General features: G+C 42.9%; 1 protein-coding gene across 2 annotated transcripts in view; it reads left to right on the top strand.

The window, feature by feature from the left end:
* Positions 1-7,939: 7,939 nt before the first annotated feature.
* LOC140906702 (DGAT1/2-independent enzyme synthesizing storage lipids-like) overlaps positions 7,940-18,723 on the top strand; it is a 47,088-nt gene continuing 36,304 nt past the window's right edge. The window contains exons 1-2 of one of the 2 annotated variants that reach the window (XM_073331146.1): positions 8,030-8,109; positions 12,271-12,657. In XM_073331146.1, coding sequence (XP_073187247.1) covers positions 12,342-12,657 — 316 coding nt within the window. In that variant the 5' untranslated portion in view covers positions 8,030-8,109; positions 12,271-12,341. Of the gene's footprint in view, positions 8,110-12,270; positions 12,658-18,723 lie in introns of both variants that reach the window. The other variant, XM_073331148.1, reaches the window with a different exon arrangement.

Genomic DNA, 18,723 nt, shown 5'->3' on the forward strand with positions numbered 1-18,723 from the left:
CCTCCCCTCTGTGTGCTGGCCACCTGTTTGAGGAGGCTAGTGCCACTGTCACCTTGGAACTGCCATTGCTCTCTCTGAGTGCCAGAGATGGAAATGAACTGGGCTCAGCATGGTGAAGTGGGGGCATGTCCTCCTCCACTCCTGTGCACCTGTTAAAGAGCTGGGCATGATCTAACTCAAAGCATTGGAAAGAAAAATAAAAGTACACAATAAATATACAGCAAAAAGGACACATGATAAAAAAGACCTATAACAAATACAGAAACCATTGAGAAAGACTAACATGTACTTAAAAGATACAAAGAAACTCTGAAAGAGGAGGAGAGAGGTATGAAAATAATCAGAAATAAGAACAGACACTAATAAGAACAGAAAGGAACAATGTGTTTTGAAATATACAGTAGACAAAAGGGACAAGCAGATAAGGTACCTTTGTCCACTTAAAGTCCAACTGGAGAGAAATCCAGTACTAGAAATAGTATTTTGCATTTTTTTTAAAGAAAAAGATTGCACTAAGGAGTGGTAGTCATTATTCTAGGAACTTGAGATGTTAAATAGTGTTCAAGAATTGGTTCCTAAAAAAGGCCTGTATTTATAGAATTATAGATCTATATAAATGTATTTGAAAGGAACTAATTGAGGAAATCAGAAAATTTTAAAGTATTTTTGCCAATTCATTGGCTTTCGGAAAATTTCTGAGTGGAAGGTAGGAGATAACTTAATCCACAATTTATACAGATTCACAAGAACAACATGGAAACTAGAGACCATTCATTTTTGTATTCAGTTGTCAGGAAAATCTGTGAAGCCATTTTAGAAGATATGGTGTGTGAACAGGTGTAAAAGTGCACATTCATTATTTCTAACCACAACGTATTGAGGCAAGGAGGTCCTGGGGAAAGGGAAGATCAATGGATGTTATATTTTTAGATTCTCACAGGTCTTAGACATGGTTTAGCATTAAAGTGATGGAGAAGAGAGAAAATTATGTAGTGGTGGTTTCAGGGTGTGTGTGAAGGAAATAGGATGTTGGGAGAAAAAATGGATTAAGAGAAGGAGACAAGAGTTGCCATACCCTGAGAGTTTTTAAACTGATTGAGTTAGCTATGTGCTTTGCATACTGTGCTTATCTTACTAAACAAAAGTATTAAAATATAGTCTAGAACTGAAGTTAACTACAACTCCATGACATGCTCTTTTCTTGTTGGCTAGAAATGCCTGGATTTATGCAAATTGAAACTTTTTTTCATCCAAAATTCATGTATTAATTTATTAAAGCAAATAAGCACCTGTCTCATAGAAATGTAGGGCAGGGAGGGACCTTGAGAGATCATCTAGTTTACACCCCCACACACACTGAGGTAGGACAAAGTACACATACATCCTGATAGGTGTTTGTCTAACCTGTTCTTAAAAATCTCTGATGATGGTATTTTACAACATCCCTTGGTAACTTATCTCAGTACTTAACTATCTGAATAGTTTAAAAGTATTCCTCATATGTAACCTAAATCTCCCTTGCCACAGGTAAAGCCAATTACATTTTGTCCTATCTTCAATGGACATGGATAACGATTGACTCCAGTCCTCTTTCTAACAACACATTTGAAGACTGTTATCAAGTCCCACCTCAGTCTTTTTTTTTCAAAACTAAACAATACCCAGTTTTTTAAAACTTTCCTCATAGGTAATGTTCTCCAAAGCTTTTATCATTTTTGTCGCTCTCCTCTAGTTTCACTCAAATTTCATAGATTCATATATTCCAAGGCCATAAGGGACCACTGTTATCATCTAGCTGACCTCTTGTATAACACAGGGAAGAGAACTTTCCACAAATAATTCATAGAGCAGATCTTTTAGAAAAACATTCAATCTTGATTTTAAAATGGCAACTGTTGGAGAATCCACCACAACCCTCCCTAAATAGTTCCAGTGGTTAATTATCCTGTCTAAAATGGACACCTTATTTTCAGTCTGAATTTGTCTAGCTTCAGTGTCCAGCCATCTGATCATGTTATGCCTTTCTCTGCTAGACTGAAATCAAATATTTGTTCCCCACATAGATATTTATAGACTAATCAAGCCACCAATTAACCATCTCTTTGTTAAGCTAAATTGAGCTCTTTGAGTCTCTCACTATTACGCAAGTTTTCTAATCCTTTAATCCTTGTTGTGGCTCTTCTCTGAGCCCTCTTCAATTGATCAACACGATTCTTGAATTGTTGGCACCTGAACTGGACACAGTCTTCCAACATCAGTCACATCAGTTCCAAATACAGTAATTCCTCACTTAATGTTGTAGTTATGTTCCTGAAAAATGCTACTTTAAGCAAAATGATGGTAAGTGAATCCAATTTCCCCATAAGAATTAAAGTAAATTGGGTTAGGTTCCAGGGAATTTTTTTTTGCCAGACACAAGACTATATATATATATACATACACACAAACATATAAACAGTATAATTTTAAACAAACAATTTAATACTGTACACAGCAATGATGATTGTGAAGCTCGGTTGAGGTGGTGAAGTCAGAGGGTGGAAGAGGGTGGGATATTTCCCAGGGAACACCTTATTGCTAGATGATGAACATGCACTCGGCTGAGCCCTTGAGGGTTAACATGTTGTTAATGTAGCCTCACACTCTACAAGGCAGCACGAATGGAGGGAGGAGAGACAGCATGGCAGAGAGAGAGAGACACACACACACACGGTGTGTGTGTGTGAGAGAGACATGCATTGCCCCTTTAAGAAAGCTGACCGCACTCTAAGTACATTGCCTTTTTAAGTAGATCAGCAAGTTGAGACAGCAGCTGCTGCCAGCAAGCTCCCTCCGTCCTGAGCCCTGTCATGTCCCCCACACTGCTCTGTGGACATGGCCCGATGGGGTAAAGGAGTGAGGTGGAGAGGGACACCTGGTTCCAAGCCCCCACCAGCTAGCTCCAACGGGCTGCTCTTTCTGCAAGCAGGGGACAAAGCAGGCAGCTGATGAACAACATTATAAGGGAGCATTGCGCAACTTTAAATGAGCATGTTCTCTAATTGATTAGCAACGTAACAATATTAACCAGGATGACTTTAAGTGAGGAGTTACTGTACAGAGGTAAAATGATCTCTCTGTTTCTACTCAAGACTCCCCTATTTATGGGGATTGCACTAGCTCTTTCGGCCACAGTGTTACATTGAGAGCTCACGTTCAGCTGATTATCTAACACTGGCCCCAAATCTCTTTCAGAGTCACTGCTTCTCAGGCTAGAGTTCCCCATCGGGTAAGTCTGACCTCGATTCTTTGTCCACGTTTTTTAAACTGTGTTGCCCCAAAGCCATTCGCAATAACTCCCAGATACTTGTACACAGTACTACCTGCCTAGCCCATTATTCCTAATTTTGTATTGGTGCATTTGATTTTTCCTTCCTAAGTATAGTACTTTGCACATGGCTTTATTGAATTTCATCTTGTGGATTTCAGACTAATCCTCTAATTTATCAAGATCCTTTTGAATTATAATCTTGTGCTCCAGAATACTTGTTTTCTTTCCCCTCTTAGTATCCTCTGCAAATTTTATAAGCATACGTGCCACTCCAATATCCGAGTCATTAATGAAAAAATTGGATAGTACTGGGCCCAGGACACACCCTTGTGGGACCCCACTTAGATACGTCCTCCCAGTTTGATAGTGAACCATTGATAACTGCTCTTTGAGTACAGGTTTTCAACCAGTCATGCACCTACTTTATCGTAATCTAATCTAGACCACATTTCCTTCATTTGCTTATGACAACGTCAGGTAGGACTGTGTCAAAAGGTTTACTAAAATCAAAATATATCATGTCTACTGAGTACCCTCTGTCCATTAAGCCAGTAAAAGGGTAAATGGGATGCCAATTATAGGCCTGTCAGCCTGACATTGATTCTGGGCAAGATAATGGAACAGCTGATATGGGACTTGATTAATAATGAATTAAAGAAAGTAATGTAGTTCATGCCAATCAACATGGGCTTGTGGACAATAGATCCTGTCCCACTACCTTGACATCTTTTTTCTTTTTTTTTGGATGAGTTTACAAGTTTTGTTGATAAAGGTAATGCTGGTGTAATATAGTTAGCTCCTGTAAGGTGTCTGACTTGGTACTGCATGACATTTTGATTAAAATACTAGAATGATATAAAATTAACCTGATACATTAAATTTATTAAAAGTTGGTTAACTGATGGATCTGAAAATGTAACTGTAAATGGGGATTTGAGTGGGTGTGTTTCTAGCGAGGCCTGGCAGGGATCAGTTCTTGGCCATGTGCTATTTAACATTTTTATCACTGACCTGGAAGTAAACATAAAATCACCACGGACAGAGTTTTCAAGTAACACTGAAATTGGGGGAGTGGTAAATAATGAAGAGGAAATATTGCTGATACAGAGAAATCTGGATCACTTGGTAAACTGGGCGCAAGCAAACAATATGCTTTAATACAGCTAAATGTAAATGTATACATCTAGGAATATAAAATGTAGGCCATACTTACAGGATGGGGGACTCTATCCTGAGAAACTGTGACTCTGAGAAAGATGTGGGGGTTAATCAGCTGCATATGTGCTCCCAATGTGATGCTGTGGCCAAAAGGGCTAATGCAAGCCTTGGGTGCATAAAGAGGAGAATCTTGAATAGGAGTAGAGGTTATTTTATCTCTACATTTGGCATTAGTGTGACCGCTGCTAGAATACTCTCTTCAGTTCTGGTGTCCGCAATTCAAGAAGGATGTCGATAAATTGGAGGGGGTTTGGAAAAGAGCCACAAGAATGATTAAAGGATTAGAAAACATACCTTACAGTTCTGTGACGAGTATAATGCAAGACGTCAGACTAGATCTTCAGAATGGTTTCTTCTGTCCTTGGAATCGATGAAAATGTGACCTGAGTGCAACCTAAAAGCTCTGAAAGCAGAAGTCAAAAAGAAAGGAAGTAAAACTGTATTATGTTTTTAAAATCTCATGGATTTTTAAGACAATTATGATTTTGGGATACCTGATTCGCTATTTTGAATGCTTGAGGTTAGGAATACAGGGGGTCAAGTTTTTATTTAAATAGTTTTTTGGCACATTTAAAAAAAAATCTAAAGAAAGGCACTTGGGTGTTAGAGGTCTCTTTTTACCCAATTGTATACAATTAAAAATCACACCAAATGAACAAAAAAAATACAGTCATCCAGACCTTGGAGAATCATCCAGCCAAGGAAGCATTTCCCCAGTCAGGAGGGCCCTTTTGATAAATGTTCACCTACTCTCTGAGTCAAAACACAAATATCTCATTTTCTCTTGTGATCTGAGCAAAGGGAGAAAAGCAGTTCTGGCTGGCTAATCCCTTCATTTTTGGGTTTTTATCAACTAAGTCAACAATGTTACTTTCTAAGAATTTTACAGCATGGGAAGTTAATTTCTCTTATGCCATTTCTAGCAGAGGAATCCAGTTGGTCAAAGAACTCTGTCAGTGCTAAGTAACTTGTTTTCCTTTTTTTTTTTAAACCCTCTTCTCTGTGTTAATTGCACTGGTAAGGTTTTAGTAGTTCTAAGGCTTTCTCTAAAGAGAAGTAACATGTGTGACTATTTTCTTTCCTCTCCTTTCTTCATCTAGAGCTGTGCCCTAGAAGCAAGCTATCTTATGCTGCTATCAGAAACTAATGATGCAATGCAGGTTCTCTCATTCTGGGTAGGAGTGGAGTAGTGGTTGTAAGGAGCTGAGGCACCTTTCCGCGTGTGTGGGGTGGGGAGGAGAAAGAGGAGAGGAGAAGGGGACAGACCGAGACCCTTTCCCCAGTTCGTGCTGGGGATGAAGGGGTTGTAAGTGTAAGGGAAATGAGGTTACTCTCCCAGTTCATGTTGTGGGCCAGGGACAGTGGGTGTGAGGGATTGTAACTAAATGCATAGTGGGTTCTGTTCAGTTTCTAAATTTGTGACATGTCAGATAGAAAGTTCAACTGGTTTTTTTAAGTCAGATTTTTCTTACTACAGTAGAACCTCAGAGTTACGAATACCTTTGGAATGTTGCTTGTTTGTAACTCTGAAATGTTCATAACTCTGAACAAAACGTTATGGTTTCTCTTTCAAAAGTTTACAACTGAACTTCGACTTAATATAGCTTTGAAACTTTACTATCCAGAAGAAAAATGATGCTTTTGACCTTCTTAATTTAAATGAAACAAGCACAGAAACAGTTTTCTTACATTGTCAAATCTCTTTTTAAAAGCTTTCCCTTTATTTTTTTGGTAGTTTACATTTTACATAATACCAAAAAAAAAAAAAAAGAAAAGAAAAGAAAAGAAAAAAAGGGCAAATACAGTACAGTATCTGCTACTACCTGATTGTGTATTTTCGGTTCCAAATGAGGTGTGTGGTTGACCAGTCAGTTCCTAATTCTGGTGTTCGTAACTCTGAGGTTCTACTGTACACCAGGTACACCAGGTACAGCATGTACAGAAAGCTGGTGCTCACCAACCAATTTGGAGGCCAGTCTGCAGCTCACCCTGACCCACATGGGTTATAAGGCTATATAAAAAAAATCACTTATTTTAAAAAAAATCTCATTTTACCCTTGTGGTTAGTTACATACCTAACATCATCCAATCACGGTCACCTTTGCAGTCCAGATAGCATTGGTTCCAAGTTTCCAACTTAACCTATGTACAAAGGTACATACATTTTGGCCTGATTAACAAGACAATACTAGGTTATGTAGCTAGATGCATAATACTTTTTAACCTGCAATAGAACCTCAGAGTTATGGACACCCCGGGAATGGAGATGTTCATAATTCTGAACAAAATGCAGTTTGGGCTCACGCTCCAGCTGCAGCTCCCTCCTCAGGACCAGCAGCTTCCTTGCAGGCAGCTTCTTTCCTGAGGTCAATCGGACTGAGTTTGCAAGCTTATCCCCCTTCGGGCCAGGGGTGAGGTGGGGGGTGGAAACAGCGTATCCCCCTCTGGGGCAGAGGAGAGCGGGGTGGAAACAACGCATCCCCCTCCGGGCCATGGGGGAAGAGGGGGGGATGGAAACGGTGCCCACGGCTTACAGGAAAGCAGCGCAGACCTGAGTACTGCTCCTGTTCTACTGGCTCGGGCTCTCGTGGTCTGGCAATGCAGTACCTCCTAGCTGTAACTGGCTGCCCTGGGGGGGACAGGCAGCCCAGAGGTGCCTACATTTAAGATCCACAATACAGTATTTGTTTTATTTATTTATTTTTTTGGTCTCCACTGCTGCCTGATTGTTTACTTCTGGTTCCAGATGATGCGTGGTTGACCAGTCAGTCCATAACTCTGGTATTTGTATCTCTGAGGTTCTACGGTATCATTTCATGTTGTGCTGAAACATCCTATGCATCATCCATTCTGTAATACAAAGCTCATCTGTTGATACTGTTCCATTATTTCTCTTTGTTGTGGCTTCCATTATCACTTCATAATAATAAATAGCAATAACAGTAGCTTCATATCCCCTTTGCTTATTTAGGCCCCCGTGAATACAGAACCATGTTAGAGAATAGGGCCCTACTCCGGTGTCACCAGAAAGTCCCCTAAAAAGAGCCAGGTGTGATACAGCTATGTAGACTCCTGCGCTGCTGGGGAGGGCCATTTCCTCAGCTCATGCACCAGGTAGCACAGTTGATGTCGGGCTGTGGCCCCTTTCCTGGTTCATGCATATGGGGGGGAGGTGTGTGTGTGTGTAGAGGGTTCAAGGGAGTTCAGCCCCCTTTCCCAGTTCATCGAGGGGAGCAATGAGTGGAAGGGGACAGAAGTCCCTTTTCTGGTTCCTAGGGGGAGGTTCCAGTTCATGGGAGCGGCAGAGATCAGGTGATCCCAGGGGATCAGGGGATTCCGGGGCTCAGGCCCCTGTCCGGTTCATGGGGGGAGGGGCGGGGGGTAAGCACTCGCTCCCAAGGCCTAGGAGGGCAGGGCCCGCGGTAGGGCGGGCTCCCGCTTGTGCCTCCGGGCGATTTTCACAAGCTCCCGAAACTGGCACCAGCCCTTCTGCCGGGTGCCGCCCCGCGCCCTGCTAACCCTGGCCGGGACCCAGCGGCGCTGGAGACAAAGCGGAGCGCGGAGCTCAGAGCCGGAGCCAGGTGAGCTGCAGGAATCCTTGAGCGCGGGGGACTCTCGGTCCCGGGGGACGCGTGTGGGGACGGGCGGGCTCCACGCGGCGGCTGCTCCCCTGAGGCGAGCGCGCCCAGCGCCGCGTGACAGCGGCCCGCGCAGCAGCCGCGGGGTTCCCGGTCCCCGGGCTGCGGCGCAGCCTCTGCCCTGCGCGGCCGCCTCCCTCCGCCTTGTGCCCTGCGCCGTGGTGCGGCTCGCGCGGCTACAGCAGTTCCTTTAGTTTAGTTTGTGCATTTGACAGAGGGGGGGGCTGAGCCAGGGGCAACAAACAAAACTGACGCTGAGAAGCAGGGGAAGCTTGTGTAGGAAGAGAGGTTGGGAAGATTGGGACTGTTTAGAGATGGAGGAAAAAGAGGCGATAGTTTGCTAAGCTTCTGTCAACACGGACACACACAAGTTAGACGTTTATATAGGATTCAGGGAACATCTGCAGGAAGATTAGGTAATATTTAAGAAAAATGGAAGTGATCAGCTCTTAGTCTTCAGGGATTAACTAACTTCTAATTGATGGGCACTAGATTACCGAATGATGGGTGTTCTGTGTAGAGTATAAAGAGAACAGAATAGGAGCAGGTATTTCATAAATGCCCACTTCAGCGTTTCTTGCATCTTGTAATGGCCACTGACAGAGACAGATTTCAGAGTAACAGCCTGTTAGTCTGTATTCACAAAAAGAAAAGGAGTACTTGTGGCACCTTAGAGACTAACCAATTTATTTGAGCATGAGCTTTCGTGAGCTACAGCTCACTTCATCGGATGCATACTGTGGAATTCCACCCAGCCCTTGAGGAATTCCACCATGATTTCAACAATTTCCATCCCACCATCAACCTCAGCCTGGTCCAGTCCACACAAGAGATCCACTTCCTGGACACAACGGTGCTAATAAACGATGGTCACATAAACATCACCCTATACCGGAAACCTACTGACCGCTATTCCTACCTGCATGCCTCCAGCTTTCACCCTGACCACACCACACGATCCATTGTCTACAGCCAAGCTCTGCGATACAACCGCATTTGCTCCAACCCCTCAGACAGAGACAAACACCTACAAGATCTCTATCAAGCATTCTACAACTACAATACCCACCTGCAGAAGTGAAGAAACAGATTGATAGAGCCAGAAGAGTTCCCAGAAGTCACCTACTACAGGACAGGCCTAACAAAGAAAATAACAGAATGCCACTACCCGTCACCTTCAGCCCCCAACTAAAACCCCTCCAACGCATTATCAAGGATCTACAAAACTATCCTGAAGGATGACGCAACACTCTCACAAATCTTGGGAGACAGGCCAGTCCTTGCCTACAGACAGCCCCCCAGCCTGAAGCCAATACTCACCAGCAACCACACACCACACAACAGAACCACTAACCCAGGAACCTATCCTTGCAACAAAGCCCGTTGCCAACTGTGCCCACATATCTATTCAGGGGACACCATCACAGGGCCTAATAACATCAGCCACACTATCAGAGGCTTGTTCACCTGCACATCTACCAATGTGATATATGCCATCATGTGCCTGCAATGCCCCTCTGCCATGTACATTGTTCAAACTGGACAGTCTCTACGTAAAAGAATAAATGGACACAAATCAGATGTCAAGAATTATTCATAAACCAGTCGGAGAACACTTCAATCTCTCTGGTCACTCGATTTCTGATCTCAAAGTGACTATCCTTCAACAAAAAAATTTCAAAAACAGACTCCAACGAGAGACTGCTGAATTGGAATTAATTTGCAAATTGGATACAATTAACTTGGGCTTGAATAGAGACTGGGAATGGTTGATTCATTATAAAAAGTAACTATTTCCCCTTGTTTATTCCTCCCCCCCTCACTGTTCCTCAGACATTCTTGTTAAACACTGGATTTGTGCTGGAAATGTCCCACCTTGATTATCATACACATTGTAAGGAGAGTGATCACTTTAGATAAGCTATTACCAGCAGGAGAGTGGGTTGGGGGGGAGAGAAAACCTTTTGTAGTGATAAACACCCATTTTTTCATGGTTTGTGTGTATAAAAACATCTTCTGTATTTTCCACAGTATGCATCCGATGAAGTGAGCCGTAGCTCACGAAAGCTTATGCTCAAATAAATTGACAGAGACACAACACTGGACCAAATTAAACACTGGCTCCTCTGGCAATTGCTAAGTTCACATGGTTGCATGCTGTGTATAGACCATTTCACCAGTTCCCGTGTGCAGCAACTCAGGTTCTCTTGGTTGGGTTTTCCGTGGAGCAAAGGGAAGAAAATATAATTAAAAGAGTAAAATGTGGTTCAGGGGCACAGCTAGGAGCTGAAACTATTTCAAACGCACTATTTTTAAAATTGATTTTATTTAAAGTTGATAGTGTTCATATAAGGATATTTGTCAAATACAATGGCAGGTTTCCAATTTAAGAGTTGTGGGAGTTGCACTTTTATATCGGTTTATTTGGCTTATTTATCTTTCAGTCATTAGCTTCAGGATTTGTAGAAGCTTCTGACCATTGAATATTTGCTTTCCTGTAGTCTTAATTTTAGAAATATTTCCTATGACAAGACTATTAAATATTACCAGTTCAAAATTGCGGGGGGAGTCCTGCTCAGCCATATACGGGAACATGCTCAGTGCAGATATTATATTAGAGGAATTTGGCTCCTAAACTTGAAGTCTCTACTGAGAATGGATGAACTATGATTTTTCAAAGGCTTATAACTTCACCAAATTTGGGCGGATTTTCATGGGGAGAGCAAAAGGCACCTTACTGACACAAAGGCCACACCCTGCCAAATTTTAATCCCTAGCGCTAAAGCATGGAGGGGGTTGGATCACCAGAATATTTTTTTTATATGGGAAAAACATCTTCCCCTGAACTCATTCTGCCGTGGCCGATAAATTGTGTTGGCTGAGATTTTCCCAAAACAATTTAGCCTGAGGCAGATACCTGGCATGGAAAATTTCATCCCAAACTGTTTAAGTCTGGCAAAGTTATAAACAACCTAAAACAGGGTTTTATCATAGGGAGTGTCAGGCAACCTTCATAGGTGATACTGCCAGCCCCACCTTAGTAAACCATAAACACCCGGGGTTCTAATCTGTCTCCACAATCATAGGTGTTTTCTTGAAATGCAGCTGCAAGCCACCTTGTTATTTATCCTATTCTTGTGTGTTACCGGTGTATTGAATTTTGGATAGTACCACTGCTGGCACAGGAGAAGGAGAGCAAAGTATTCGGGAAATTAGCTACCTTTTGGTGTGATAATTACTATAATACAGGGCATGGCTCTGAATCTAGGGTGTTGTTTTTTTTTAGTACCACTTCATATCAAAGTCCTTTGCAAAAATTTGCTAATCGGTCCTCACAATACCTAAAACAATTGTAGAACAACCTGATACCACTGAAAGTTGATGTGTTAAGCAAAGACTCAAAGATAGCTGTATTGATGCTGATATTTATTTCCTTTTATTATAGCAGCACCAAGCACTATAGTTAAGGTTTCATAATGGCTTCCGGTGGGAGGGAGAGAAGCAAGTGGGGAGAGGACCATCTAGGAAGGAGCAGGTTCCTTATTTTGGTATCTTGACCACCTTCCTCTCTGATTGCTAGTTTTCCCTCTGCCTCGATGCAGTCCTCCTTCATACTCTTTGAAGACACCTTCCGTGTCCATGTCTCCTCTGACCCATTAGTTGCTGCCTCTTCAGCCTCATTTCCTCAGCCTCCCCTCATTTGATCATCAGCCCTGGAACAGCTCTTTTGCTCACCAAGATTACCACTCACTGAATCTTGTTCTGAATAAAAACTCTTGAATCTCAGGTCTATTCTTTCAGTGCTCCCTCTCTCTAACCATCACCTAATGCCCAACAATGTTGCTCCTTAGCCCCTTGCACGGGCCTTCCATGACACTTCAGTCCATCACTGGCCACTGCCAGGATTCCTCTGCTGCAGTCAGTCCCTTCTTCTGCTGATTTTCCTCTGGCACTACTGCAATGTGTTAAAAATAGTTCTATCAAAGTCCTACTTCACATGAGAAAAACAGGATATTAAGAACATCATTTAAATACAACGAAAGCATGTCTGCAACTTCTCTGGTAGTAGTAGGAATAAATGAACAATGCATTCTCTCTTTCTAGGGGCAAGATTAAGAAGCTGCTTTGATTACAAAGAGAGTTTGACTCCGTTTGCCTAATATTTTTAACAGAAGATGTTAAGTAAAAGTGAATCCCTTACTTCATGGCAGGAATCAGTGATGAGTTCGACCTGGCTGACTTATGTATTAGAACAATGGACTGGTGTGGAGTACCACTATTTATACTATATTGTCTTCATCTTGTGGGTGTTAAACATAATATTTTTTGCACCTCTTTTAATTTTCATAAGCATTAGTTGCTTTTTAAATCTTCTCCTGCACATTTACAAGAGAAAGAATGGCCTAGATGAGGATTTCTCCAGTAAGTCATGGGACAACGGAAGGTTCATGGTGGCATCCGTACTTAGTATGTGTGGAAAACTGTGGCACGGTAAGACATTTTTCTCTCTGAACACTATTGTACTGTGAGATGCTATCATTTGATTATTAAAAACTGGTATCCTGAACTATACTTACACTCAGATGGGGATCACTCATAGATATGAGAATTTGTTGACATTTCCTGGGCATTTTGAGCCGTGATAGATAATAGGAATGATGGAGGCTTTCAGCGACGCCATTGGTTCTTCTCCAGCCCAAGTTGGTAGTAACAAAATGTACTTATTGTTTATGTGGCTCCCTTCTCGTAGCAGTGGTGGGAAATTATTAAGAAAAAACCTACTGTAGAAAAGAAACATAAGTACTGGTGTGGGTTTATAAATATTAGAACTGCCAGGCACATGACAGATTGTGGGTTTTTTGCTTAAATTAGAATCATAGGCATAGTGGATGAAGTTAATGCAGTAGATACAGAGCCTGAAAAACTCCCCCAATACAGAAAGTTTTAAATTTCTATGACTTCCCTTATCTAGAGGCTGACATAAAAGATGAAACCCACAAACAGAGACTACAGTCAGCATCCCAGCAGAAACCTCTGCATCCTCCCCTTTCCCAACAGCTTGGGGTTAGGGGGCCTGGCCTTCTCGGTAACACCTTACCTCTGCATCTCACATGCAGGGATTTAGCTAGTTGTTTATATTTATCTCTGGCTAGTAGGCAACCAATAAACAATTTCAAGGCCTGCAATAGGTGCATTGGAACTAAATTCTGCAGTGGCAGCCCCTAAATTTGGTGCCAATATTAATAACTTATTCACTACTAGAAAATACTCTTCATTCTCCATGTCTTCCCCTGCTCTTCAAGGGCAGGACTTCACTACCCGCCGGATCAGCAGGTAGTGATCGATCCCTGAACATGCTCCCTGTTGACTCTGGAAATCCATCACACGAGAGGTAGAAGCGTAGTCAATGGGGGAAGCGGCAGTGGTCGACTCGCCGCCATCCTCACGGCCAGTTATGCCGACTTCAGCTATGCTATTCTCTTAGCTGAAGTTGCGTATCTTAGGTCAACACCCCACCCCCTTCCCCAGTGTGTAGACCAGGGGCAAGTGACCCAGCTTGATTCCCAGGATTTTGGCTCCTACAATGTTGGCAAGGCAGTCTGAGTCAGAATGTCCCTCTCCCAATCCCCCAGTGTATATCAGGGAAAGTGGTGCACATAGCTGGCTTCGTTGTGCCTTGGCAGCCCAGCCCACCATCCTACACTTCTGTCTCCTTCCACTCCTGGGGATAGAAGGAGACAGAGTTCATGGGGCCCTGATTGAGATGAGCAGAGCAGGGATGAGATGAGCAGAGGCGAGAACACCTCTTATGGGTATTGTTTCAGACCCTCTATAGACTCAAGAAGACATTACTGCATTGATTTTCTCACTTCACATTGTCAAGGTTATCTCTGCAAACATAAAGGCTACAAACAATTAAACAAAGGAGCGCTGAGATTCTGGAGTACAATTATGTTACAAGGAGTAAATTCTGCATCAGATTCTCTAATCATGGAATACACTGGACCCTGCTTGGGAGTGAAAGTGGGCAGCATATTTTGGATGTAAGTTTGCGATACAATATGGCAGCACAAAAGACCAATGCATCACATCTGAAACAGGGAATTGTTAATATTCCTTTCATGTATGGTTTGGAGGGACTATTTATCCTACTACTTGCTGCTCAAAGTGCACAGGTTTTGGTGGGGTGAGAGGGGAGTGTTGAAGCTTCCAAGAATTTCCAGACACACATTAATTTTGAGGGGTAAAACTAAGACACACAGGCATCAACACTTGGGCTCTGGCTCAGTGGCTGTTTAATTGCAGTGTAGACATTCGGGTTTGGGCTGAAGCCTGGGCTCTGGGACCCTGCGAGTGGGGAAGCCAGCACTTAGATTCTGTACAAATAGATGGGAAAGCCACTTATTCCTTTTTTCTAGTTTTAGTTTGTGAGTAAGATGCTACTTTTACATTAAAAAGAAAAGGAGTACTTGTGGCACCTTAGAGACTAACAAATTTATTTGAGCATAAGCTTTCGTGAGCTACAGCTCACTTCATCGGATGCATAAAGCTTATGCTCAAATAAATTTGTTAGTCTCTAAGGTGCCATAAGTATTCCTTTTCTTGTTGCGAATACAGACTAACATGGCTGCTACTCTGAAACCTGTATTTGTATAAAGTGGCTGCATCCTCTACTGGCAGTTGGGGTGAACTGCCTACATGTTATGTTATTGAAACTGTGTCTTTGTGGGCTGAGTGTCCCAGTCAGTCTGGGCAAGGCACTGAACCTATTATTATTTATTATGCACAGCCAGCTGGAACAGGATACAGAACAAACCAGATCTCTTATAAGCACCATGTAAAGTATTCAAGCCAGGGGACGCCAAAACAAATTAACAAAATAGATATGTCCTCTTCAAGAAGGTCACAGTGAAGAAGCCAACTTTTAAACAAAGTTCATAAGGCCCTTACCTTAGGGCCCTAATTCAGAGCTCCTAAAATTGGCATCAGACAAAATCTTTGTGCCCAGTCAGTCTAGTTTCCTGGTGCCTGAGAAACCTGCATGACTTCTGGTTTCCTGCTCAGTCTGTTTCCTATTTAAGTAGTCCAGGTCCAGGCCAGGGCAGGGGACTTCCTTGATTACACCTAGAGAATTTTGGTTGTAGGCGCCTGCCTGTTCCTTCAAGGCTGGTACAGTCCTTCAAATACCTTAAGCACTGAGTGATCACTGAATGCTATACTTGACCACCAAGACGACTTCTTTGATGGCAGCAGCAACAGATCCTTTCCAACAGTGCTGAGGAATTTTGGTTCCTTTCCTCCTCCTCCATCAACCCCTATCTTTTCATCCTTTTCCTCTTTCATCCAGAAGAAAAGAGATCCCCCTGCTCTCAGGCAAGTTCAATAACTTAGCTATTAAAATATTGTGCCATTTGGCTGCATGAGTGTATTGTATCCACTCCATCTTGAACATGTCAAAACGCTCTTCTCCACACCTTCCCAAATAGCTTAATTTTGAAGGGGTTTGTCATAACCATATAGCTAAGGATAGTCTAGAATTCCTCCTTACTTGTAAGGGGTTAAGAAGCTCAGACAACCTGGTTGGCACCTGACCAAAAGGACCAATGGGGAAAGAAAATACTTTCAAATCTGGGGTGGCCGCGGGGGGGGGGGAAGGCTTTTTTGTGCTCTTTGTTTGGGTGTTCTCTTGGGAAGCAGAGAAGCACCAGGTCAGAAAACTCCTTCTCCTATAAACCATCCTAAAGTGAGTCTCAATATTGCAGAAAGAGTAAGTAAATAAGGCAGGGCATGTTAGATTACATTTTGTTTTCAACTTGTGAATTTTCCTGCAGGAAATTAACTACCCTGCCCTCAGACAGAAAAAAAAAAACTCCAGGTGCTCACAGCTTAAAAAAAATCCTTAAAAAAACCCGCAAAAACCTCCCTGCTTTCCAAGCAGCCAAAAGGAAAAAAAAAATTGTCCTTTTAAAATCCGACTGTGCTTTTGGTTCAAAATGATCCCACCGCTCTGCCACCACGTCAGGGTTCCCTCCCTACTCTGAACTCTAGGGTACAGATCTGGGGACTTGCATGAAAGCCCCCTAGGCTTATTTCTACCAGCTTAGGTAAAAACTTCCCCAAGGCACACATCCTTTGTCCTTGGATGGTATGCTGCCACCACCAAGTGATTTAGACAAAGAATCAGGGAAAGGACTACTTGGAATTCCTATTCCCCCAAAATATCCCCCCAAGCCCTACACCCCCTTCCTGGGAAGGCTTGAGAATAATATACCAACCAAATAGGTAAACCAGATTCTTAAAAAACAGAACTTTATTATAAAGGAAAAAAAAGTAAAAGAAGCACCTCTGTAAAATCAGGATGGAAGGTAACTTTACAGGGTAATCAGATTCAAAACACAGAGGATTCCCCTCTAGGCAAAACTTTAAAGTTACAAAAAACACGGATAAACCTCCCTCTTAGCACAGGGAAAATTCACAAGTTGAAAACAAAAGGTAATCTAATGCGCCCTGCCTTATTTACTTACTCTTTCTACAATATTGAGACTCACTTTTGGATGGTTTATAGGAGAAGAAGTTTTCTTACCTGGTGCTTCTCTGCTTCCCAAGAGAACACCCAAACAAAGAGCACAAACAAAGCCTCCCCTGCCCCCCAGATTTGAAAGTATCTTCTTTCCCCATTGGTCCTTTTGGTCAGGTACCAACCAGATCATCTGAGCTTCTTAACCCCTTACAAGTAAGGAGGAATTCTAGGCTACCCTTAGCTGTATGATTATGACAGGGGTCTAAGAAGGTTTTCTCCTATTACAGCATCACTGGAGAAGACGTGGGTTAAATAAATCAAAGATCCATCAACTGAGAGTTACTAACGTGATACCAAGTCCAATAGGACTTGAAGTTTACACATTTTCTGCAGTTTCAAAGACCAACTTTTCCTTCCTACACCTCAGCTGATGTAGCAGGAAGTCTTTTGGAGTTCTCGATTTGTGGCTGTAAAATTTGAACGTGTGCTCACAAATGAGAATTTGGATCCTCCTCTCTTGCTCTGAGAGCTACCATTGCACACATAGCCATGGTCTGAACTGCCCTCTGTCATTCCTCAGCCCCAGCCCCAGCCCCAGAAGAAGTCATCAGCTAGGAACCCCCACTGCAGAAAAACATCACAAGCCAATCAAAGACAACTCCCAGCATTGTTATACAGCTTGGCCTGTGTTGCTCCCAGTTTCTTGGCTAACTCCTATGCAAAATTCTGGAATCTAAGAACACAGGGCAGGCAGCACCAGATAAAGATCCTACCAGCAGAAACAACCTCATCCAAGCATCCTTTGATGACACTTTATTGTTTGGAGCATCTCTAGAGAGAGCTTTAAATGATTTGGACAGAGCTTTTAATGACTTCTTTGGATCTTAGTCAAAAATTGTCTCCATTTCCATCATCTAGAGCAGTGGTTCCCAAACTTGTTCTGCCGCTTGTGCAGGGAATGCCCCTGGTGGGCCACACCGGTTTGTTTACCTGCCACGTCTGCAAGTTCAGCCGATCGGGGCTCCTGGTGGCTGCGGTTCGCTGTTCCAGGCCAATGGGAGCTGCTGGAAGCGGCGCAGGCCGAGGGACATATAGAAAAGGTACCAAGAAGGCTATTGCAGATGATTAGAGGCATAGAAAACTTCAGAATGATGAAAGATTTCTCAGATTATAGAGTTCTTCAAGTGGCTCTGTATATTCCCACTTATGGGTATTGCTCTGCCTAGTGGTATCTAAGTAGGACCCTCTCCTAGCAGTGTACCTTAGAGCACACTCACGTGTCCATTCCCCCCCCTCAACATATCCAAATGTTTTGAAAGTGAGGATATAAGGGGTGGGTTGACCTGAGCTCTTCACCACCTCAGTTCCTTCAAACCGTGCCTGGATGGAAGTGAACCGCTCCAGTCTCTTTGGATCTGGAGTCCTTTCTGCCTGAAGTGTTCTTTCTTGTAGCTAGTTAGTGTTATATAGGTATAGTCAGTTAGTGCATAGCTCAGTTCCAGGTTATGGCAAAACTGAAGGAGAAGATGGGATTCAAGAGGTCCACTTCATGTCCCACTGTCTTCCCTGTGTCTGATAACCACATGTGGTATCTCAAGTGCCTGGGAGAGGGCTTCTCTCCTTCTAGGTGTTCTATTTGCCAGACTTTTAGACTCAGAGTCTGCAAGGACAGACAGACTCAATTATAGCTCCTTCTTCTCATCCCTCTGGATCTGGACAGTTGTTGGATCCAAAATCCAAGAGGCCAGTCTTGACTCCTGTGGCTTCTGGTAAGTCAAAACTGTTGAAGTGCTCCAGGAACTGGAGCCCCATCAGGTCCAGCTTTGGTTCCCTCTGGTACCTCTGAAGCTACCTATGTCAGAACCGAGGGCCATGTGGTTGGCTTCAGCTGTCTTGCGTTCCAAGAAAAAGTCGAGGGCTAAGATGACCACTCTCAGCTGTGCTGTATCCCATGCATCAGACTTCTCGGATCCATCCAATTCCAACGGAGCCTCCACGGCTTCGAAATCCTGATTGTTTCCAGTCTCTTCTTCAGA

This window comes from Lepidochelys kempii, chromosome 2 (genome assembly GCF_965140265.1).
Source record: "Lepidochelys kempii isolate rLepKem1 chromosome 2, rLepKem1.hap2, whole genome shotgun sequence".
Taxonomy (NCBI): Eukaryota; Metazoa; Chordata; order Testudines; family Cheloniidae; genus Lepidochelys; species Lepidochelys kempii.